Source organism: Cyprinodon tularosa, unplaced genomic scaffold (genome assembly GCF_016077235.1).
Source record: "Cyprinodon tularosa strain WSP-4 unplaced genomic scaffold, ASM1607723v1 ctg749, whole genome shotgun sequence".
NCBI lineage: Eukaryota > Metazoa > Chordata > Actinopteri > Cyprinodontiformes > Cyprinodontidae > Cyprinodon > Cyprinodon tularosa.
In genome coordinates, this window is record NW_024039506.1 from 266438 (window position 1) to 290250 (window position 23813).

At 45.1% G+C, this 23813-nt stretch overlaps 1 protein-coding gene across 1 annotated transcript; it reads right to left on the bottom strand.

The window, feature by feature from the left end:
* Positions 1-5821: 5821 nt before the first annotated feature.
* On the bottom strand, positions 5822-23787 carry dhx9 (DEAH (Asp-Glu-Ala-His) box helicase 9). The gene is made up of 28 exons (XM_038270008.1): positions 23656-23787; positions 21983-22139; positions 21764-21904; positions 16550-16658; positions 16343-16476; positions 16118-16266; positions 14756-14802; positions 14549-14685; positions 14382-14471; positions 12584-12745; positions 12422-12499; positions 12154-12345; positions 11939-12080; positions 11280-11362; positions 11050-11206; positions 10879-10976; positions 10582-10795; positions 10409-10503; positions 10266-10339; positions 10038-10190; positions 9804-9964; positions 9092-9203; positions 8852-9013; positions 8650-8777; positions 8348-8577; positions 8155-8270; positions 6428-6628; positions 5822-6342 (listed from the first exon to the last, which is right to left on the bottom strand). The coding sequence occupies exons 2-28, from the start codon at positions 22091-22093 to the stop codon at positions 6036-6038; spliced, it is 3783 nt and encodes a 1260-aa protein (XP_038125936.1). The 5' UTR covers positions 22094-22139; positions 23656-23787; the 3' UTR covers positions 5822-6035.
* Between the last annotated feature and the right edge of the window lie 26 nt (positions 23788-23813).

Sequence of the window (23813 nt, forward strand, 5' to 3'; positions counted from 1 at the left end):
CGCACCCGCAATCACTGCGCAAACAACCACCAGCTCACCTCTCAGTCAGCTCCCAGTTTGGATCTAGGAGAAAGTTCCTGCTGCTTCCAAACTGGGAGGAAAAAAAACAAGAAAATCTTCCCCTATATTCCCTGATCAGGGGCGGATCAACATAAAGCTGGTACCGGGGAAGGTTCCAGAGCCCCTGGATAAACACGTCACTCTTTAAGAGTTTAAATAATTATGAGTTATCAATTGTTCATAAATAATTTGTTCTATTTACTTCTTTCACATTTATATTAAATGAGGGTGATGGTAAAGAGGTGAGCAGTTCATCATCCAAACATCAGAGACCAGCAGGAAGCTGACAGCTGTGATGATGATGATGAAGATTTTAACAGGGATTATAGTCAGAAGCATAAATCACATTTGATAACAGAAAACAGAGAAATGTTTGTTCTTTTGCACAAAATACCTTTGAAAATAAAGGTGAGTTCACCAGCAGTATGAATACGAAGGGGAACAGATCTGCCGTTCTGTCAGATGAGCAAATCCATAGTCAATACCCGTTTATCCCTTTAATTTTCTACGAAAAATAAACTTTAAACTACCTTGACGGGGTGTATCCCTTTAGTCCTGTACAAAACAACTATTTAATGACTTACTTTTTGTGTTTTTTGATATGGCGATCTGGCCTTAAATTGTTTTTTGTTTTATTTTTTGTGACTAAAGGAAAACACACCTGTCGAGGTAGTTTAAAATCTATTTTTTGTAGAAAACTAAATGGATAAACGCACACCTGGCGCATGCGTATTGGCTATGGGTATGCTGGTCTGACAGAACACTGGAACCAGGCAGTACGAAGGTTCTGGGTTTGAATCCCTGCCTTTTCTCCTTGTCCATGTGTAGGTTCTTTGTTGGTTCTGCTGTGTTCTGTAAACATGTCAGGGTGATCACACTTCCTGTTGTTCAATGAACTGATGTTGAACATTTTTAATCAAATAAAACCAAGTATTTTTTGGGTTTATTCATTTTCCATTTATCATAAAGTTATTCTTCAACATTGATTCAAAGCTGTTGTTCCCTTTGGATGATGGATGACCTGAGGCCCATCCTTTCCTCATAGGGAAGGTTTAGGAACCAGAATTGGAACAGATGAAGATCAGGTTCTGTTGGACGCTTCCAGACATGTTTGTAGGAAGAAAGTAATTAAATCTCTTCTCTTTGTGGGTCATGAGTTCAACACTGGAAAAATGTGATTTATCATTTGATCCTAAAACCATGTTTTAATTATTTATAAAAGCAGCCTCTTTCAATAGGTCCATTTAGGGGTTAGGATTTAAAACTCCAAAGAAAAATGTTTAAACAAAAAACACAAAGAAAAATCTGCTGAAAGAATCCGGGCATCAGAAGGAACCAGCAGATCGTTCCTCGACTCAATTCGCGTTCAGATTCAACTTCCTTCATAGTAAATAGATGCAAACTAAATCTGGATTTCAACAGATAAATGTTTACAATCGTCCTTCAGTTTTTGATTCAAGGTGAAGAGGAGAGTTTCTTCATCACCACTTCGATCCGTCGACTAGAACTTTGGTCATGGGATAATGAAAGATCAGATGTGCTGTAATGAAAGTTGGCTATAAGATTCCTGACCTCCAGTCCGATTCACGTTTCCTGATCCAGAACCGATTGACAGTTCTCTGGGTCAGTCCACCCTTTTCTTCCAGACCCATGTACTGGACCTGATGCATATCAGTTTATCACTGCAGCTTTTGGCTGAAATGTAGAATCAAATGAACCCAAACAGTTTCAAAGATTAAACGACAGATATTATACCACAACACATTTCCATCTATTGTGGTTCTGATCCATATTTAGACCAACTGAGTGTGAAACCAGTCAGCTTTTTACCCTAATCAAATTCAACACCAGCCCCATGTCTTGACACTCGGGTGAAGAGAGGGGCAGAGCTTTCCATCGACCACCAGCCCAAAGAAGTAGTAACATTCTGCTGGAAACATCTGGAGAAGTCCTCAGCAAGCAACATGTTCAGCTCCCACCTCAAGGAGAGCTTCTCCTAGATTCTGGGGAGGCTGGAGACATGGAGTCTGAGTGGACCATGTTCTCTGCCTCTATTGTAGACGTGGCAACCCATAGCTGTGGCCTTAAAGTCTGTGGTGCCTGTCATGGCAGCAATCCCCAGACCATGTGGTGGATACTGTAAGAGAGGGATGCTATCAAGCTGAAGGAGTCCTATCGAGCCTGTCTGAGTTACTGGTAGCCTACTGTGAGGCCAAGCTTGCTGCTGCCTAGGCAGCTGCAGAAGACACTCAGACCTAGAAGAAGTTTGGAAAGGCCATGGAGAAAGACTATCCGTTGGTCTCAAAGTGATTCTTGCAAACTAGTTAGGTCCTCAAGAGGGGAAAGAAGTTCTTTGTTAACACAGTATTTGGTGGGAAAGGGAAACTGCTGAACCTTAAAGAGGACATTTTTGGGCAGGGAAGGAATACTTTGAGGATCTCCTCAATCAGACTGACACGCCATCTGTGGTGGAAGAAGAGATGGGATGCTCAGGGCCAAATTCATTCATCACTCAGGCCAAAGTCACTGAGGTGGCCACGAACTCCAGAGTGGCAAGGCGCCCCGAGTATGCTAGAGCTGTCGATGTTATCGGGCTGTCGTGGATGACACTCCTCTTTAACATCGCGTGGAGGTCGGGGACAACGCCCCTGAATTGGCAGATGGGTTGGTGTTCCTCTGCATAATTGGGGGCACCAGAGGAGGTGTTCCAACTATAGGGGCCTCACACTCCTCAGCCTCCACGGTAGGGGCCTATGCCAAGGTGCTTGAGAGGAGAGTCCAGCTGATTGTTGCACCTCGGTTTCAGGAGGAGTACAATTTTCATCCCGGTCATAAAACAGTAGACCAGCTCTACACTGGTGCCTGGGAGTTTGCCCAACTAGTTCACGTGTGTTTTGTGGACCTGAAGAAGGCATCCTTCATGGTGCCGTGGAAGCTATGCTACAGGAGTACAGAGTCTGGGGCCTTTTACTACGGGCACATCCTGTACAAGCGGAGCAGGGGTTTAGTTCGCATCACCAACATTAAAGGCAGAGATATACTCACGCGTTGGGTTGTCGAGCCGTGGAGGACCAGAAAGAAGCACTGTACGTGTTTATAGTTTATGTGGATGTAAGTGCAGTAATCGTAAAAACCACAGAGGGGCAGTGATCAACATAACAAGCAGCAATGCAGAAAAAAAACAAAAAGTGTTCTATTTCCAACATGGCCGATCACAGTATTGTTGATTTAAGAATGCACGATTACTGAACAATAGTAGGTGTGTTTATGGAAGCTACACAGAAATATACGGTGGAATAATATAGTAGGTTTAACAGAGGCGCGTGTCGATGTGGAAACAAGCCTACCATACCTTGGATCTCAGTGCTGCATTTGAAACAGTTGACCATAATATTCTTTTAGAAAGACTTGAATATTTGGTTGGAATTAAAGGAACAGCACTAGACTGGTTTAAATCTTAACTATTTGATCAGTTTCAGTTTGTTCATGTTAATGATAGATCTTCCTCATGCTCAAAGGTTACCTGTGGAGTACCACAGGGATCAGTGCTAGGACCAGTTCTCTTTACTTTGTATATGCTCCCAATCGGTAAAATTATTAGACAGCATGGGATTAATTTCCACCGTTATGCTGATGATACCCAGCTATATCTGTCTATAAATCCAGATGAAGCTAACCCATTACATAGATTACAAGCATGTCTGAAGACATAAAAACCTGGATGACTCTTAACTTTCTGCTTCTGAATGCAGACAAAACAGAAGTTATAGTCTTTGGACCAGAGTCTCTGAAAAAGAAGCTGATTAGCCAGTCACTTCGTTTGAATGGGATTAAACTGATTTCAGATAAAGAATAAAATCTTGGTGTTGTTTTCGATCAGGATCTGTCATTTAAATCCCAGATCAAAGAGGTTTCTAGAATTTCCTTCTTTCATCTGAGGAATATTGCAAAAATTAGAAATATCCTGTCCAGGGGTGATGCAGAGAAACTAGTCCATGCATTTGTTACTTCAAGGCTGGACTATTGTAATTCTTTACTATCAGGAAGTCCACAAACTGTAGTTAAAAGCCTTCAGCTGATCCAAAATGCTGCAGCCAGAGTTCTAATGAAAATTAAAAAGAGAGATCACATCTCTCCTATCCTGGCTTCTCTTCATTGGCTTCCTGTTAAATCCAGAATAGAATTTAAAATCCTCCTTCTCACATATAAAGCCTTAAATGGCCAAGCTCCATCTTATATCAGAGATCTGATTGTTCCTTATGTTCCTAGCAGAGCACTTCGCTCTCAATCTGCAGGTTCACTAGTGGTTCCTAGAATTTCTAAAAGTAGAATGGGAGGCAGATCTTTTAGTTATCAGGCTCCTCTCCTGTGGAACCAACTACCAGTTTTAGTCTGTGAGGCAGACACCCTGTCTACTTTTAAGGCTAGGCTTAAAACTTTCCTTTTTGATAAAGCTTATAGTTAGACTGGCTCAGGTTATCCTGAGCTATCTCTTTAGTTATGCTGCTATAGGCTTAGACTGCTGGAGGACATAGGGACCCCCATTTCATCATTCTGCTTCATTCTCTCTCTATTCTCCCACTCTGCAGAATCTGTTAGTTCAATCTCTAATGTTCTGCTCTCTCTGCTTTTTCTCATAGTAGCTTCATCTGGTCTGTTCCTGTTTGGCTGTGACTCCATCCTGGAGAGAAATATCAGCTGTGCTGCTGCCATCAACACCCTTGTTTCTAGATGTTGGAGATCAGCCTGTTTTCCAGTGTGGTCCTGTTTCTCTGACCGTGACTGGCTGGATGTGCTCTCTTCATCCTCTGACATGGGAGCTGGTCTGCCTGGCTGTGTGTTTCCTGGACGGGGCCGCCTTTTACAGCTGCTTTTTGTGTCTCTGCTTCTGTCTCCTTGAACCCCAGTCGGCCTCAGCAGATGGCCGCTCACACTGAGCCTGGTTCTGCTGGAGGTTTCTCCCTGTTAAAAGGGAGTTTTTCCTCTCCACTGTCGCTACAAGCATGCTTAGTGTGAGGGATTGCTGAAGAGTCAATGAGTCGATGCAATCAACTGGTTTTCCTTAGATAGAAAACTTTGGATCAATTTGACTGGATGATCTAGTGAACTGTAAAGTGCCTTGATATGACATGTGTTGTGAATTTGGCGCTATATAAATAAACTGAATTGAATTTAATAAAAAAAAATTAAAAAGTTGTTTTACTAAATAAAAGCTGAATGGATTGTATAATGTGGGTAGTTGTTTTCAGTCACTGAATCAACAGTAGCAACACTGCATTTAACTACGCTGTTCCACTTGAAGTCAGCACTTTATATCCTCCCATTTGGAACAAGGCTGCAAGTTAGAATAAATTCAGAGGTGAGGGACGTAGTGCCCAGGCGGCGTTTGCAGGGATTGCATCACTTTAGTGTGCACTCTTGCATCCTGTTCAACGCAGCGAGTATAAACCAACCGTATTCTGGTTCATGTTGGACTCCCGAGGTTGCTGCTCTCTGCCTCCGGGCCTCTTCATAACATTTATGGACCTCAGATCTCAGCAACATTCAGAGCTTTCAGATTAGAGGATCAGACTTGGAGCCTCCATCATATCAGTAGATTGTGGGTCTGAACACTGAGCTAATCACCTGATCAATGAGTGACTGATAGCGGAGCTCTGAGGTCCAGAGACACACAGATCATTAAAGACCAGATGATGGAACTGTTAAAACATCTACTGCATAACTGACCTCATCTTTAGTTAAAATAATTTCCAGTCAGAGCTTTCAGGACATCAGACATTTTATTGTTTTATTTTTCAGATTCCAAATCACAAGAAACAGGAAAAACAGGTCAGATTTTTCTAAACTTCACATGAATAACTCGACTAAAAACGAACAAACCAGCGAATGAGGAATGAAGATCTGCTGTCCTCCTGATGAGGATCAAGCTAAATAATTAACAAAGATCTGAAGTAAAACTGGAGGTCCCACTCTGTTTAATATCCTCCTCTGTACCCTCCTCCACCTCCCCCTCTATAACCTCCTCCTCCATATCCTCCCCCCCTGTATCCTCCTCCTCCTCCTCCATAACCTCCCCTGTAGCCGCCTCCTCCTCCCCCCCTGTAGCCTCCTCCTCCTCCATAACCTCCCCCTCTGTATCCCCCTCCTCCACGGTACCCTCCGTATCCCCCACCTCCTCCTCCGTATCCTCCCCCTCCTCCTCTGTAACCTCCTCTTCCTCCACGGTACCCTCCTTCTCCATCAAAGCGCGCCATCTTTGGAGGCCGTGGTCCGTCTCCCATCCTGCAGAGACACGGACAGCAGATGTTAAACCGTCGTCCACACGCGGGTCAGATTGTGGGAATAGAACCGGCGCCCTCTCTGGTACCTCTGGTTTGCAGCCATCAGGTTGATTCCTGCCGCCGACGGTTTGGACACCTGTCTGATGACGTTCAGCAGCCTCTCGTTGGTTTGGTCCATCTGGTTGATGTATTCTGGGTCTTTGGTGACCTCCACCACCAGAGCCTCCAGCCCGGCCCGCAGAGCGGCGATCCCCCCCGCTACATCATGGGAAATCTTTAGCTTGATCCTGGGGACGACAGAGGGGACATTGTCAGAATCTACAGAGGATCTAAACCCTGTCAACGTTCCAAACATTCCTGTTGAACCTTTTCTAAACTACGTCTCTGGTTGGATTCATCAGAATCGTCCTCACGGTTCTGAAATGTGTGGCTTTTTAGGACACCAGCTGTCCAGCTCAGGAACATTTCCACAGTGGACTCAGGTCCTAAACTGAAGAAGTGACCAGGAATTCCTGCCAACGTGTTGTTCAGGAGGACACTGGTTGGTCAGCTTTTAAAAAAACTCAATAGTCAGGGGATTGGCCTAGTCAAAGTACTGACCCGAATATGATGCAGCATGACCTTATAAGGCACTTCCTGTTTTGTGTCACTAATGTCCAAATTAAACCAAAGAGCTAAAAAATGACAAACCAGTCTCAGGTTCCCCTATAGAACAGTCTCTCTCTCACTCCCAGGTTCCCCTATAGAACCGTCTCTCACTCAGTCTCAGGTTCCCCTATAGAACCGTCTCTCACTCCCAGGTTCCCCTATAAAACCGTCTCTCACTCAGTCTCAGGTTCCCCTATAGAACCGTCTCTCACTCACTCCCAGGTTCCCCTATAGAACCGTCTCTCACTCACTCCCAGGTTCCCCTATAGAACCGTCTCTCACTCAGTCTCAGGTTCCCCTATAGAACCGTCTCTCACTCAGTCTCAGCTTCCCCTATAGAACCGTCTCTCACTCAGTCTCAGCTTCCCCTATAGAACCGTCTCTCACTCAGTCTCAGGTTCCCCTATAGAACCGTCTATCACTCAGTCTCAGGTTCCCCTATAGAACCGTCTCTCACTCAGTCTCAGGTTCCCCTATAGAACCGTCTATCACTCAGTCTCAGGTTCCCCTATAGAACCGTCTCTCACTCACTCCCAGGTTCCCCTATAGAACCGTCTCTCACTCAGTCTCAGCTTCCCCTATAGAACCGTCTCTCACTCAGTCTCAGGTTCCCCTATAGAACCGTCTATCACTCAGTCTCAGGTTCCCCTATAGAACCGTCTCTCACTCAGTCTCAGGTTCCCCTATAGAACCGTCTCTCACTCAGTCTCAGGTTCCCCTATAGAACCGTCTCTCACTCAGTCTCAGGTTCCCCTATAGAACCGTCTCTCACTCAGTCTCAGGTTCCCCTATAGAACAGTCTATCACTCAGTCTCAGGTTCCCCTATAGAACCGTCTCTCACTCAGTCTCAGGTTCCCCTATAGAACAGTCTATCACTCAGTCTCAGGTTCCCCTATAGAACCGTCTATCACTCAGTCTCAGGTTCCCCTATAGAACCGTCTATCACTCAGTCTCAGGTTCCCCTATAGAACCGTCTCTCACTCAGTCTCAGGTTCCCCTATAGAACCGTCTCTCACTCAGTCTCAGGTTCCCCTATAGAACCGTCTCTCACTCAGTCTTAGGTTCCCCTATAGAACCGTCTCTCTCAGTCTCAGGTTCCCCTATAGAATCATCTCTCTCTCCCAGGTTCCCCTATAGAACCATCTATCATTCTCAGGTTCTCACCAGTCGTCCAACTCCACTATCTCTCCGTTGGAGCTGATCTTCTTGCAGGCGAACAGCAGCAGCTGCAGAGGACTCACCAGAGTCATGCCTTTAGCAGAGATTGCCCGGGTTCTGATCTGAAACACAAACAGGGTCACAGGGACACGGGTCCAAAGGTTCAAAACCTCCTGCGGCCCACTCCCTTGCACCGCACCTTCTCCCCAAAGACGAAGAAGGGTGACGGGTATTTGATGTCGTGGCTGCTGAAGGGGCAGTTGACGGAGGACTTGTGGATGAGGGCGTTGCGGCCCTCGGTGGTCAGGATCTTCCTCTTCTCCTTGTGGTAGCAGACGTTGGGGTAGGAGCCGTAGGTCAGCAGGGACACCACCACGTCCAGGTTGTTGTCCGGTCCCACCGTGTTGAACATCTGGTTCATCAGACACTCTGAGGAGGGAAAAAGATCTTTATGACTCTGAGCTCAGGGTTCTGCTGAAAGGCTGTGGGGCGTTCAGGTACCTTCAGGAAATCCGGAGTTCACCAGGATGTCCTTCAGCTGGACCTTAGCCTCCCAGGTCATCCTCAGAGTTGACATGTTCAGACGCTTGTGTTCACAGAAACGGGTTTCAGCCTCCTCACCGTTAACCCTGAGCAGGTGGACGACAGCAGTTTGGTTCCAGTTCTGATCAGAGGAAGGTTCTGATGGACCACCTCGGCTTACCGAACGTCGTCCCAGGCCTGGAAGACCGAGAGCAGCGCCACGTGGTCCGAGAAGCGATTCCCAGCAAAGTTCCTGTGGACGAAACCGAGGCGTTTCCCGTCGTTGATGAAAGGCTCTGGGAAGCAGGTGGCGGCAGAGATGGTGCACATGGCGTCTCCAACACTAGGGGGAGACAGAGGGACAGCGGTCAGTCTGGAGGAACATCAGCTGAGAGGAGAGCAGGGGAGCAGAGAGACTGACTGGAAGATGCAGCCCATGATCATCATCTTCCCCAGCCGAGGCTCGATAGGCAGCCGGGCCAGAATCCGACCCAAAGGAGTCAGCTCGTCGTTGGAGTCCAGGGCGTCCAGTTCTGAAAACACCAGTTAGACCAGTTAGGAGCAGAACTGGGAACCAGCAGGTCAGAAAGTCTGAGAGAACCCATAAATCTAATGAACCAGAGAGCAGTGATTGAACAGCCAAACAAAAGATAAAAAAAACACTATAATACTCAATGTTTCCATTCATTTCTTAGTTTATTTGATCCACGGTTTGAAATAAGTTTTATGGGATTTTATTTTTTATTTGATTAATCCTTGAAATTCTTTCATAAATAAAAATCAAAACTATTCAGGTATAATATTTTTTCTCTATAATAAAAAAGCAGATTTCTAACTTTGTTCCATCTTTTCAAAGATTTGCTCACCTTTACAGAACGATCACAGCTGCTAAAATATTCAATAGATTTTATTTTATTTCCTTTAATCCAATCATCATTTGGTTGATTTATCTAAGAACCAGGTGAAGGTCTGAAATAGTAAAACAGTAAAAAAGCCCTCTCCAGAATTAATCAGCCTCTCTGTCTAACAGCGCCCTCTGGAGGTTTCTGTGAGCCTCTGCAGGCCTTTTATCAACTGGAAGGTTAACTTGTTAAACATCTCTGCAAGCGTCGGTCCATCAGAGCTCCTCCTACCTCTCAGGGTGTACTCCGCCTCGATGACGGCGTCCAGTGGCGGCGGCTCGATGGCCTTGGACAGGAAGTTTCCGATTCCTCCCAGTCTCAGCAGCTTGATGCTGAGGGCGACCTCGTGCAGAGGCGTCCTGAAGATCTCTGGGGTCATGTGGGTCTCCAGCCTGCAGGAACACAAACACTGTTAAAGTTCGGAGCTCATGGAGTTCCGGTCGGCTTCAGGTTGGCGGGCCGTACTTGTCGAAGCGTGCGCGGCTGCACAGGTGGAAGCAGAATCCGGGTCGGACTCTGCCGGCTCGGCCTTTCCTCTGCTCCAGGTTGGTCTTGGAGGCCCAGACGGTGGCGTAGTTGGTCATGTTGTTGTGGGAGGTGAAGAGCTTCACCTTCTGCCTGTCAGGAAGAACTCAGGGTTTAATCTGCCGCTGAGAGGAGGACTCCTCCAGCAGAGGGTCAGGACTGCCTTACTTGCACGAGTCGATGACGTAGACGACGTCGTTGATGGTGATGCTGGTCTCTGCGATATTGGTGGACAGGATGACCTGTGAGAGCAGAACCACTTTAAGCTCATCTGACTGAAGCCATGAGAATCTGGGTTCCCCAGCACTCACCTTGGTGATGTTCTCAGGAACCGCCTCAAAAACCCTCCTCTGCTCCTCTCTGGGGACCTGGGAGTGCAGCGGCAGGATGCGGTACCGGCTACTTCCTGGAACCAAACCAACAACACCACATTAACTCCTGTCAGGGGGGTTTCTGGGACGTAGGCGTGCCGGGCTTCAGGTACCGAAGTGAGGGTTCATCTCCAGGTGGCGCTGCATGGAGTAGATGAGGTTCCAGCCCGGCAGGAAGACCAGCACAGCGCCGTCCACCTTCAGCGTCTCGATGTACTTCAACAGCGCCTCCACCAGTTCGAAGGACGTCTCCTTCTCGTTGATCTGAGCCATGGAGCGCTTGGTCTCCGGCGTGTATTCTGGACCACAGATCAGGTTACAGTTGGTCTGCAGAGAGGAGAAGGTCCAGAGATGAGCCGGTGGAACCAGGCTGCAGACCTTCAGAACCAGAACAAACCCAAAGTTCTCACATCATCGTCTCCTCCCTCCTCGTCCTTGTCCTTCTTCTTGCGGTCCATCGGCGGGGGGATGAAGTTGGTCATCTGGATGCAATCTTCCAGGAAGTACTCTGAGACAAGAAGCTGGAATTCCTAAAGGTCCTTCAGGAAAGATTTGGTTCAGAGGAGACGGGTTGGACTCACCTTGAACGGCGAAAGTGCGTCCAAACACCTCGATGATGGGACAGTTGAAGAAGTACTCCCTGAACATGGTGGTGTCGATGGTAGCCGACATCAGGATGATGCGAACATCTGGGAAGGTCTGGACCACGTCCCTGAGGACCACCAGGAGGAAGTCGGTCTGCAGGAACAGAGAGGCGGTGAGAAAAACCTAAAAGTGGGTCCGGTTCTGGGTGTCGGGCCTGTGAACTCACGTTAATGTCTCTTTCGTGGATCTCATCAACGATGACATGGCTGATTCCTCGGATTCCAGCCTCCAGCTTCCGGAGGAGAACACCTGGAGGACGAGAGACAAGAATCTTCACAGCATGGTTCCAAAAGCTCCTCCCTTCCTCTGGTAAATACAGCTGGGAAACCAGCTCCCAGCTTCAATGTGCATCTTTTCTAATTAGAAGGTTGGGCTAAAAAGTCTGGAACTCATCGCTAATCCAGACATTTTTAATTGAGAAAGCTTCCTGGATGAGAAGCGAAACGTCTTCAAACTTGGAAACAAAGTCCAGTGGATTGTTTTGAAATTTGTAGAATGACTATGACCTGGATGACTGATAATCTCCACCAGCAGACTTCCTGTTGTATTTTATAATCATGGTTTGTTTAAACCAAGTTAGTTTTGAATTATTTCAATTAATTCTGCTTAAAATGAGACTTTATCATGGTGATAAATATGTTTATATAACGATAAAAACTAAATGCTCCTCTGGGTTCAGCTGATGAGAAAATCTGATTCTAATTAACCTTTTAAACTCGTCACTGTTTTGCTGTAAAGAACATTTTGGATTTAGTGGATAATCCAGCTTTAATAAATTGCCGGTGGGCGGGGCTCCCCCTGCTGGAGGAGGAGGAGCTTACATACCGACGGTGCAGAAGAGGACGCTGGCGTGCGGTCGGGGGAGGATGGATTCGAAGCGGACGCTGTAGCCGCAGCTCTTTCCCACATCCTCTCCTCTCTCGTAGGCGACCCGCTCAGCCACAGAGACGGCGCTGATCCGTCTGGGCTGCAGAGAGAGAGATGAGACCGGATCCATTCGCAGACAGCGGTGTGATCTGGGCTCGGTTGTCGAGGGTTACCTGTGTGACTATGATGTTGCAGTCGGACGCTCGGCCTCCTTTGATGAAGCGGTCCAGGATGTACTGAGGGACCTGTGTGGTTTTCCCGCAGCCCGTCGCTCCTCTGATGATCACCACCGGGTTCTTATCCACCGTAGCCATGATCTCCTCCTCAAAATGCTTGACAGGAAGCTGCTCTCGCTCAGACAGGATCTGAACGACACCAGGAAGCGGGTAAACGTTTCGGCCTGAACAAAGCAGCAGAAGGTCGGGGTGGAAGGAGACTGACCTTCTGCAGGTTCTCATCGTGGTCCAGCTGGTACATCAGCTCACTATGAAGGTCTGTGCTGATCTGCTCCGGAGTGCACTGAACAGAGAGGAGCCACAAGATGAGAGCAGGCCGCCGTAAACAGCCGAGGACCTTCACACATCAGAGGCGGTGGCATCTTACGTAGGCCAGCGGCCCCTCATCGATGTTGCTGCTGGTCCAGGGGTTCCAGTTAACCTGTGGAGGCGACCAGGGAACCACGCCGCTGCTCATCTGCTTCTGAGACGGCTCAAAGGAGGCCATCTTCCCCTGAACCAGAGATACTGGAGCGCTGGGATCCGCAGGCTGCAAACCAACAGATGATTACAGGTTACAGCAGGAAGACGAGAGGCCGACCGGCGAAACCAGAACCAGGAGCTCGCTGCCCTCTGAAGCCGACCTGCTTCCGGGTATGATCAGAACCTTTCAGAACATAACTGCTGGTCTTCCTATGACTGACATTGTAAAGATAACTTTTAAAGGTATTGAGGAGGATTTTCACGGTGTTTCTAAAAGACCCGCCCTCTCCATGCGTGGAAGAGCGTGCACAAGCCCATTTTTCCTCGTGCACGCTCTGTTTAATAGTTGCTAGTGTTCTAATAACTTATACAAGCTTACTGCGTCTAAAAGTCTGCCCTAAATCCACGCAGTGTCTGGCGCATCTTTATTATTAGTCGCCGCTGTCTGGTAGTGACATCGGGCTGCTGTGACAGCAAATTCCATAATGCTTTGCGAGGAGAGTTCTCCTATCAAAGCATTCTGGGATATATCTGCCTCTTCTGAGGCCTTTCTTTTCTTCTCATACTCTTCTTAGACACTTTTTCGGCCATTTTTCAAGAACCGCGGAGAGAAAGGTGAGCTTCAATGAAACCGTAGCTCACCACAGATATACGCCTGAAAATGCACATGAGCAGGAACAGATAGCTACCTGGGCGAGCACGTAGGATGGCCTTACGTAAACATATTGCCTGAATGATTGACAGTTAGGAGAACCACTGATTAAGAAAAAGAAGGTAAACTCCAAAAAGAAGGTAAACTCATCCTACACATCTGACAAAACATCTGGAGTCGGTTCAGAACCAAATGTTCATCGGAACCTTTTCCTGTCTAAAGTTAGCAGCAATGCTCTCCTCGGTCAAATGGGTCGACTCTAGGAATGCACGATATAATCGGCCCCCTATCGGTATCGGCCTTAAAAATTAAAATATGACATCGGCCACCCCACCGATATTTAACCCGATATTTGATCAGCTTCTGAGTTTCTTCTTCTTCCTCAAAAACTTATTTTTTACAGACTTAAAAAGACGAGGGAAAAAATATTGATACATTAAAATATCACAATATCTTCATGTGCTGATATATTGCCATTTAAAAACACCATATCAATCTCTTTTACTAATGAAATATTGCTATATGTCATCGTTATGCTACAAAATCCCCCGAAAATTCAGGAAATGTTGCCATATTTTTATATGTTGATATATTGACGCAGTATTGATCTATTTTACTTACAAAATCTCACAAGAATTTGCAAAATTTCACGAGATTTTGAAAGTAAAATAGATCGATACCACGTTTTTAAAAATCTTATTTGATATCAGCATATGAAAATATATTTGAGTTTATTATTTTTCAAAGTGTCAGAAATGGATAACAAAACTGCTATTTTCAATAACTACTTATTTTTGTCCAGCTTTAACATCGGTATCGATATCGGTTATCGGCTACATGAGTTTTAAAATATCGGCATATCGGCCAAAATCCCAATATCGTGCATCCCTAGTCGACTGGGTTCTGTTTTCACACAGAACCGGTAGAAATTCTGCAGCTTTAATCCCATTTGGCGTCCTTCACTCCATAATGATCTGGACCTCAGTAATCCCTCAGACTGTAGGGCTGGCCCGGTATCGCTGAGCTCGGATTGGACCCTAAAAGGACTCACAGGTGGGGGGATGTGGACTCCCAGCTCCTGGACGACCGCCGCCAGGTTCTGCTGCAGATCCGGAGCCACCAGGACCTCGAACGCTTCCAGCTGGGGACAAAAGCAGCCGATCAAGTTCGGGTTCTGGTGGATGGTTCTGGTTCTAACTGAGCAGGCTGGGCGCGTACCGTCTCTCCCTCCTTCTTCTTGGTGATTCCAGAGTACGCCTCGATGACGCCCAGGTGATACAGCTGCCGGACCACAGACAGCGCGCAGGACTGGGCCGCCAGCTTCTTGTTGGAGCCGTGCTCCCGGGCCGTGATCTCTGAGGAGAACCAGAACAGGGTCAGCTCGGGACAAAGCCCAGGGGGCGATCGGATCAGACGAGGCCTTACTTCTGCCGAGCTGCCGGATGAACAGCTGCATCTCTGCGATGAAGCTCCTGCAAACACAAACGGCCCGGATTCACTTCCAGTGCTTTTCACAATAAAAGCCGCCTCCCGTCTTCCCCCTGGCGGGAGCTGAACTCACCGGTCGGACTCTCAGGAGGAAACCCAGATGTGTTTCTGCCAGACTTTCAGGATGGTTCTCCCGGGCCGGGCGGTACCCTGCGGTGGACACCAGAAATCACCACCAGACTCCAGCTAGCCCCGCCCATGGGACGGCTTTAGGGCATCTAAAGGCGGTCCCATGTCTTCCTCGGGTCGGTTGGGAGTTCTGGTGTCACCTCTAACAGAGCAGGAAACTAAGGCTCAGATTGTGCCGACCCACCAGCCCAATATCTGGTACCAGAACCAGAACAGTCCCTAACCTGAGAACTCCTCTGATGGTCAGGCATTTTATTTTGGAGCAGAACCTGCAGCCTTGGGCCCCAACTAACCCGATGAAACGTTCACAGGCTCGGTACCAAACATTGGGCTGGTGTTCTGATGAGGTCTGGGTTCTGGTCGGACGCTGAGGGACATTGGATCAGTGAGATCTCTCTGGTGTAGCCGACACACCCTGGAGGTCTCTGGGTTTGCAGCGGTCCGGCAGAAACACATTCAGGGACTTCCTGACAGCCGTGTAACAGAACCCGGCCGAGGAGGCGCCGCCCAGCCGGGTTCTGTTCCAGGAAACGAAGGTTCTGATTTCTGACACCGACTGATCTGCAATGGTAGAAAAAACTGACCTAACGGAACCACAGCTTAGACTGTTAGCTGTTAGGTTCTGGTTCTATTGGAAGGTCTTTCCTCTCTAAGATAAAGTCCAGTTAAAACATTTCTGGTTCAGACTCGGTTCTGCTGGTATGTTCTGATGAACTGGACTCGTGCATCCCCTGCACAGCTTAGAGACAGAGCCGGTTTGGTTCTAAACGAATCCAGAACATTTCTGTGATAAGCGTCCTGATGGAGGATCTACAGCTTCCTGTGACATCACTGCTCTCCTCTGATTGGACGACGTCTGAAAACTGCCTCCATTCACTCTGTGGTTCTGTTTTCCCTAACTGGGGTCAGTGGGAGGAAACTTAAAACAGAACCTGTGGCTACAGAGAGGTCAGAACCAGATCCAGACCGAGGCAGAAACACGTCCCTTTGCTGCGGTTCTGATGTTTCCCTCTCAGGTTATCAAACCCAATCAACTCAACATTAAACTGGTAGATCTGATCCGGTCCATTGGACCCAAATGTGTTGAAGCAGATTTGGGTTTCTGTGTTTGACGCCTCGGTCTGGATTTGTTCTGCCGTTCTTAGACCCACAGGGTTCTCTGGTCCAGACCTGTTGTGGTCCGGTCCCACTTGGCTGTATTTATACTCAGCACTGGTTTTCTCCTTCTGGAAGTACTGGTTCAGACGGGCCTTGGCGTTCTCCAGGGTCCAGTTCCCATGGAGGTTGGCGTTCAGATCCACCTCCTCCGACTCCAAGGTCTGAGAAGGAGAACAAAGCCATCAGAACAAACCGCCTAGAACCGGTCATAGAGGCGGTGTGAAGCAGGCCTGGTACCGCCTGGGCCTCCTGCTCGTCTCGGCGGGCGTAGTACTCCTTCAGGTTGGCTCCTCGGTCCCACTGGGCCCCTCCTCCTCCAGAGTACCCCTGACCCGTGACCCCAGGAACCGGGCCGGCGACACCACCTTCCACTGAAACGGATCAGGATTAGAAGCAGAACTCTGAGGGGTTCTGGGAGAATGAGCTGGACCCATCAGAACTTACCTTGTTCCTCCTTAACCACGAGATGAGGAGGCAGAGGGCCGCTGGAGGGGAGGGTACCGAAGCTGCCGTCTGCTGCTCGGTCCGGTTGGTCTGCTTCAGGAGGTCCAACCTGCAGGTCCAAACACGAAGCCGGTCAGAACCCAGAATCAGGGTCGCTCTTTGGGTTTTTACAGAACTTTCTGGATGATTACAGCTTAAGTTCTACAGGTGAATCCAGTAGAACCACTGCTAGAAGGTTCTGCTTTAAATTGGCTGGGCTCCAGCGACCCGGTCCGACCCGTTTTTCAGCAAAAGGTTCTTTTTGAACACAGAAATAGGCAGCTTCACTAAAAGTTCTGTAAACATGGATCAAAATGGGCGTGCTTCAGTGGCGCAGTGGTTAGCATGACCGACACAAGTAAGGAGGCCTTAGTCCCCAACGCGGCCGACCCGGGTTAGGGTTAGAATCGGACCTGAAGTCCTTTGCCACGTCTCTCCCCCTTTCCCGTCAGCCTACCAGGGTTCCTACAGCATAAGGCAAGTTAAATTCAAGACTTTTTAAGACTTTTTAATGCAACTAGAAATAAAAATTTAACACCAAATTCACAAGAAAAACCTGCTTGCGACAACTTAACCCAAAGGTTTATTTTAACATAAACCACTGCACTAATGGTTCACATTTTGAAAAACTTCCCATACAGGAAGAAAGCTAAAAACACACAAATGACAGATATATTTGAACAATTATTTAAGTGAATTCTTTGTTTTAGCAGTGAATAAAACCAATCAGTTTTAAATCCCCAACATAACCAGTGCTAAGTCTTTTCTGCAGCTATTTTTCTTTGTATGGTTTTCTTAGTATGTTTGATTTGGTGATAAGTGGAGGCGTTGCAGAGACAAGGGTGGAACTAAACTGAGAAATACCGGCTGTTTCTCCGTAACTCCATTTTGACGCTTTGTGTTTCGTGCTTCGCATGTGCGACTTCACTGCCTTAATTCCCATCGTTCTGAGCTTGAATGACTTCTTGCATAAATCCACTGAGCCTCATGTCTGTTCCCTGGTTTTAGCCATGGAGGAAACTCTTGGCTGGAGACTATTTTCCTTACATTTACACTTGCTCATATTTTCTAGACAAAAAGTTAATGGTGCATCTCCAAAACGTCCCGGCCGCAACAACGCTTTTATTGGTTCCGCTATCGGGACGGAACCAATGATGGCGAGCTGTTATTTATTTTTAAATAAGAAAAAAAATGTTTTCAATTTGAATGTTTTATTTAGATTACAAAAATAAAACGTAATAAAAATAATCCTATTTATGATGTTTTAAAAATGAAGACCTACGAAAGACTGATTTAAGACATTTTAATACCAATTAAGGACTTAGTTTTATTTTGAAGAATTTAATGTCTTTTAAGACTTTTTAAGGACCTGCAGGAACCCTGGCCTACTGTCCAAAAAACAAGCCGTAAAAACTAAAAAAAACTAAATATAAAAAAATATGGATCAAAATGAACTAACTGAGCCGACCTGCTCAGGAGAGCCGGTGTTCTGTCAGATGAGCATACATGATCAGACCAGCATACCCATAGTCCATACCTGTTTATCCCTTTAGGTTTACTCTTTGGGATGAACCGGCATATATCCCTTTAGTCATGTACAAAAAAAACGAATTACTTACTTTTTTGTGTTTTTTGAAGCACATAGTGATCTGACCTTAAATTGTTCTTTTGCACATAGATACACGCCTGTAGAGGTAGGCTAAAGTCTATTTTTCATTCAAAACTAAATGGATACACGCAAATCTGACGTTTTGCGTATTGATTATGGGTATGCTGATCTGACAGAACACCATTACAGAACGCCTAAAAGAAAAAACAGAACCGAACTTAACCAGGAAACTCTAGAACCAGCGGGCTGTAAGTTTAAAGCGGACCCCCAGACTACAGGAAAACTTAATTTTCACTTAATTTCAGAAAAAAATAGGATTAACTTTATAGTCCCAAAGGAAATTTGATTTGGGTTCAGACTCTGGCTACATAGTCTAAACTATGTGTCACACTGCATTCATAACATAAAAACACTGCTATAAAAACTCCATTATAAGACAGTAAATAAATACATAAGGAAGCATGTTACCTTACGTTCACAATAAATAAATAAAATAAAAATGTATAAAAACCCTTCTTTAAAAAATGTGTTATGTGAGATAATGAATACATAAAAAAGCCTGTCAGTTTGGTTTAAATTTTGAATACCATTAACTATTCCACAGTTTACTGCTTGATGCCGTTTATTGCCTTAATGGAAAGCGGAACAAATGAGTTCTTATAGCGGTTCAATCTACAGGCGAGGACTCTAAGACGTTGACCTGCAGGAAGAAACTGATACTCTGCATAGAGAATATGCCTGGGATCTGAGAGGATTTTTTTCTTAAGACTTCAACTTTCAGACAAATCGTTTTAGTCAGATTTCTAATGTTTGTCTTATTTGTGTTTTACCCTCATTTGGCTAAAATTACAGTTAAAACGAGAAACCTTTATTTAATTTTAACGTCTTACATCAGAACACCTGCCTGTGATGATGGAGGAACTCCTCAGCGACTAAAACAAACAAACATTAGGTGCAGAAAACTGAATTAAATTCAGGCAGAATCCAATAAAAGCCAGATAGACGGCTGTAGTCTACATGGTGTCCATCTGGAAAGGCTGATGTGGAAAGTGTTGACTAAAGTACAATCATTTGAGCTGATTAAGTTAATCACCAATCAAAGCAGCAGTAGCATCTGAGATGGATCACATTCCTGATTTGTTCCCAACTATCGCTATCCGATAAATCCAATCCGGTAGGTAAGAACACGCAAACAGCTTTCCATCCACAAAGCCACAGATCAGGTCATTTTGCTAATTTTCCAGCTAACACGGATAACTAGTGTCAAGTCCCTTAGCTAACAGCTAACAGCTACGTCCACTGCACTGATCTCCATTTATTCACTGGATCACTGATAACCCGTTGGTAGTACGGGGTTAAAGTGAAGCCACCGACCACCATATTGGTACTCCCTAGTTAGACCGGTCGTAATGTAACCAATCCGTGCGCTACAGCATTAAACAACACTGATGTTCTCATTTTGAGGGGGATTCAAGACAAATTAATAAATTAATCACTTTGAGACACACTGGCTGTTTCACAGCATCTGTAGATTACTTTAAGTTATAATTTTTTTTTTAAATTGTCACATCTCATTGCATAGTCATTATGAAGTCAATGAAGTCTATAAATCCTGTAATATAACATATTATACAATCTATCACAATAAAATGAATGTGTTAATGGATTAGAATAATACAGATGAGCCAAAAATGCTAAATTAATGATGATGTACATGTAATATACATGTATTGATTACATTGTTATGGTAATAACATCTTACATGTCTTATAATGCATGCTATATATATTAGGGGTGGAACGGTTCACAAAATCCACGGTTCGGTTCGGTTCACGGTTCGTGGTCACGGTTTTCGGTTCGGTATATGTTGATTGTTAGGAAAATCTATTATGTCTTGTACAACGCGTGTTGCACAATGCTTGCACACCGTTTTTATCCACAACTTTCTTTCTGCCGTCATCGTAGGTCACTCTAAATGCAAAGTGGTCCCATACAGCAGACCTATAAAGTGCTGCTGGCGCGTCTTCCAACTCCTGTTCTTTCCCACTCGCCATACCCACACAATTCTCCACAACAACTGATTTTTTTCTGCTACACCCGGCTATGCTGCTTCGCTTCTTCTTCTTGTTTACTACTGGTGTCTGGATTTGGTCGCAGTACCGCCACCTTCTGCTCTGGAGTGTAAACGCTTCGCCTATGAGAAAAAGGAGCAGCGCATGAACCGAACGAAACACACGCGAATCGAACAGAGACAGTCGAACCGAACGGTTCGGACGGTTTTCATAAACCGTTCCATCCCTAATACACATGTATAGGGGTCAAATGTTTGCATTACCTTTTTTCTGTCAACATAACATGCAAAATATTTCAGCACATTACAACACTAACACTAAAAAAACGACAGCATCATCCAGTTAATAAAGAATTAATACATTGACATTTCACAGTGAATTACTTTCCATTTCCTCTACTTTCTTACGTTAGACCCAATGTCAATGGCTAACTCAGTCAATGTCTTTCAGTCAGTCTGAGATAGCCACACTAATGTTACGCTACATGCTATACTATAGGATCCATGAGCGTAAAGTTGGATTTATTGCTTAGTTCATCCACTGACTGGGAAATTACCCGAGGAACGTCTTCCTGCGGCAAGAAAACTGTTTGTTTTTGCAGCCAAATGCTGCACAGGGAGGCATTTTTTCTGCATGTCTCTGTTGGAGTGGGGAGGACCAGCATGGCAGATGATGGCTTCACTTTTTTCAGTGGTTCTAACAGGCATGTTACAGAAGAGTAAAGTCACTGGCATGAAGCAGGACCCGAGCAGATCTGGTAGCTAGAGCAGTCTTGAGGAACACGGAAACATCTTTCCCACAAAGCACCAGATCACGTCATTTTGCTTGTTTTTCCAGCTAAAACAGTACTTTAGCTAAAAGTTAACAAGTACATCTAATGATGCAGCCATGTTTGTTTTGCTTCAGTCTGCAGCCTCTGGTTGATGTCATATGCTTTCCTGCATTTCATTGCTCTGAAACATTTCTGTTTTTGAGGCTAATGCATCTGTTGGCTTCTGGCAAGATGTGTTTTTGTGAATATACAAATTGATTAAGAATCCATCATGATTGTAGGCAGTCAAATTCATGGAAACAGAAAGAGACGTTTTGATAAACAACCTGATCATGAAGTTCTTTACTAAGTAAAGAACTCACATTTTCTTTTTTTTTCTTTCCCTTTTCTCAGTTCTTTGAAAAACGGTTTGAATCCCGTTTGATTTATGATGAATGTTTGGTTAAAAATGATCCATCATCATTAAATAATGACCGTTTACATTCATGCTTTGACGTAGCCTCCCTCTCTTTCCATCTGTGTTCAGATCAAACATTATAGATGAATTCAGAAATCTGTAGTTTCTACGGCCTGCTAAGAACAGGAAAGACGCTTCAGGCTTTGTTTTAAAGCTACTAAAGATGTGTTCAGACAGTGGAGGGCCAGGTCTATGTGGGCGGCGCCCTTTGAAGGATACAGTCCCTGAATTTGAGCCGAACCTAAGAATAAAACAGGATTCTGACCCCGATAGCAGGAACCTCCGCAGCATTGATTTCTCCAACTCGGACCAGATAGTTAACGAAGTCGCGGGCGGAGTTGGTCTGAGCGTCCTTCTTATTGGTGGAGTTTCCCATCCCGATGTAGTTGTAGCCATCGACTCGGACCTGCAGGAGAAGTGAGGCGGGTCAGCAGGATTAAAGATGGTGCTGACAGCTGCTGCTGAACAAAGATGGAGAACTCACTTCACACGTGAACTTCTGTCTGTTCTTGTTTCCTGCAGCCCGGATGTCGTAGTTGGGAGTCAGCTTCTTCTTCCCACACCAGGCGTACAGGAAGTTCTTTATGTCGGCCATGTTGGAGCCGTAGAAGGAGATCCTCCTCCTCCTTCTCCAAGCAAGCCCTAAAAAATTTTTAACACATTATTTCACTCATTATTTTATATTAATAAAAAAAATCAGATCCATTGCTACAAAGATTTTATTTCTGCTGAGGAGGAGCTTAAAAATTATACATGTATGGTCTAATTTGACCATTATTTGTTGAAAATTAAACAAAGAAATGTTCAAAGAAAGAAAACCAAAAGAGTAAAATGCAGATTATTTAAGAAAATCTGAGATTTCACTGAAGCCTAAATATTAGAGAACATCTGGTTGGAGGTAGTACAGCTAATTTATGGGTGACAGAAACTAAAACTCTGCAGACTTGAGAAAATAAAATAAACACACAGAAAAAAAGAAGCAAATCTACTGAGGATTTCTTTTTTCCTGCTTGTCCAGGCTGGAAACCTCCATACTGGGCCCAGTTCTACTTGTTGACTATTTATCCAGGAGTTGTTTTGAGTAGAATTTAAAGCTGACAGTCGAATATTAGTTTCTGAAGCCTTCAGAAACTAATATCCTGTTTCCTCTTTCTGAGGCTGGTGATGTGCTGATGTTTAAAACCTGCTCCTGATATTTGATTTTAGAGATGGTGCTGAAATAATCCAGCTGTTCAACAACAAGAATATTTGCTATAAATAAAAAACTAAAGTCACAAATAATCCACTGACACTAAAATCAAATATAGAAACTACTGTTGGAAGAAAGCCTGTAGATCTGCTGCTGGTCTGAACTAGACTGATGGAAACAGGTGTCTTTGCTCCTGTTTTGCATCAAAGTGAGGACAATTATCCGATCATCACTTCTGTTTGCTCAAAGTTAGGTTCATGATGAGGTTTAAATTGATCTTAGGTTAGATTTAGAGCTCTTTTATTGTTATTATCTGGGTTGGTCTATAGAAAGGGTTGAACCAGACTAAAAACCAACGGCAGTTTAATGAACCTCAATACATGTAGCGAAACGAGAATGGCTGAATGTTTAGATTTTAGAACAGATAACCTTAACTTCATCATCTTCTTTACATCCGACTTCCAGTCAGTCTGAGATATCCAGACTAATGTTACGCTACAGATTATACTATAGGATCCATGGGCGTAAAGTTGAATTGATCGGTTAATTCATCCACTGCCTGGGAAATAACCTTTAAAATACAGACCGACTTTAAAATTACATCCGCCTAAAACTGGTTAAAAAGCTCAAATAGTGAACATGAAAAGGCTCCGTCCTTAAAACATGTAAACACTCAGCTGAGGTTAGCATTAGCTTTAGCTTCTTTTAGCTTTTCATTTTACCCATGTATCCCTTCTTAATAACTAACATAGCAGATAGATAGCTCCCATTACATTGTAGTATTAAACATTATATTTAGCAACTAACAGAAGTTAAGCTGCCGTTAGATGCTAAGCTAATATTAGCAGTGTGCTAACTCTGTCAGTTCTCTCCTTTAGATCAAGTCCAAGCAGCTCATCTATCTTCACAGAAACACAAATATTGTTGATACAAATAGGAAAAAACTAAATATTAATTTCTTTACTCACAGCCAAGTTAGAAATGAGCAATATCTGTTCAGAAGCAGCGAGAGAACAGCAGAGTATTCTGTTTCCTCGGGCCGGAAGTACAGCGCCCCACCTGTTCAGGAGGTAGAAGGACCCTCTGGTCACTGCTGGCGCTCCTCAGGGCGTCTGCTCTGGGTGTT

Excerpts from the sequence above, each read along its gene's own strand:
- dhx9 (XM_038270008.1), bottom strand. The coding sequence starts at position 22,093 with ATGGCCGACATAAAGAACTTCCTGTACGCCTGGTGTGGGAAGAAGAAG. Across the intron at positions 21,905-21,982 it reads GACAGAAGTTCACGTGTGAA|GTCCGAGTCGATGGCTACAA; the intron begins GTGAGTTCTCCA and ends CTTCTCCTGCAG. Across the intron at positions 9,014-9,091 it reads ATCATGGGCTGCATCTTCCA|TGTTGGAGACGCCATGTGCA; the intron begins GTCAGTCTCTCT and ends GTCTCCCCCTAG.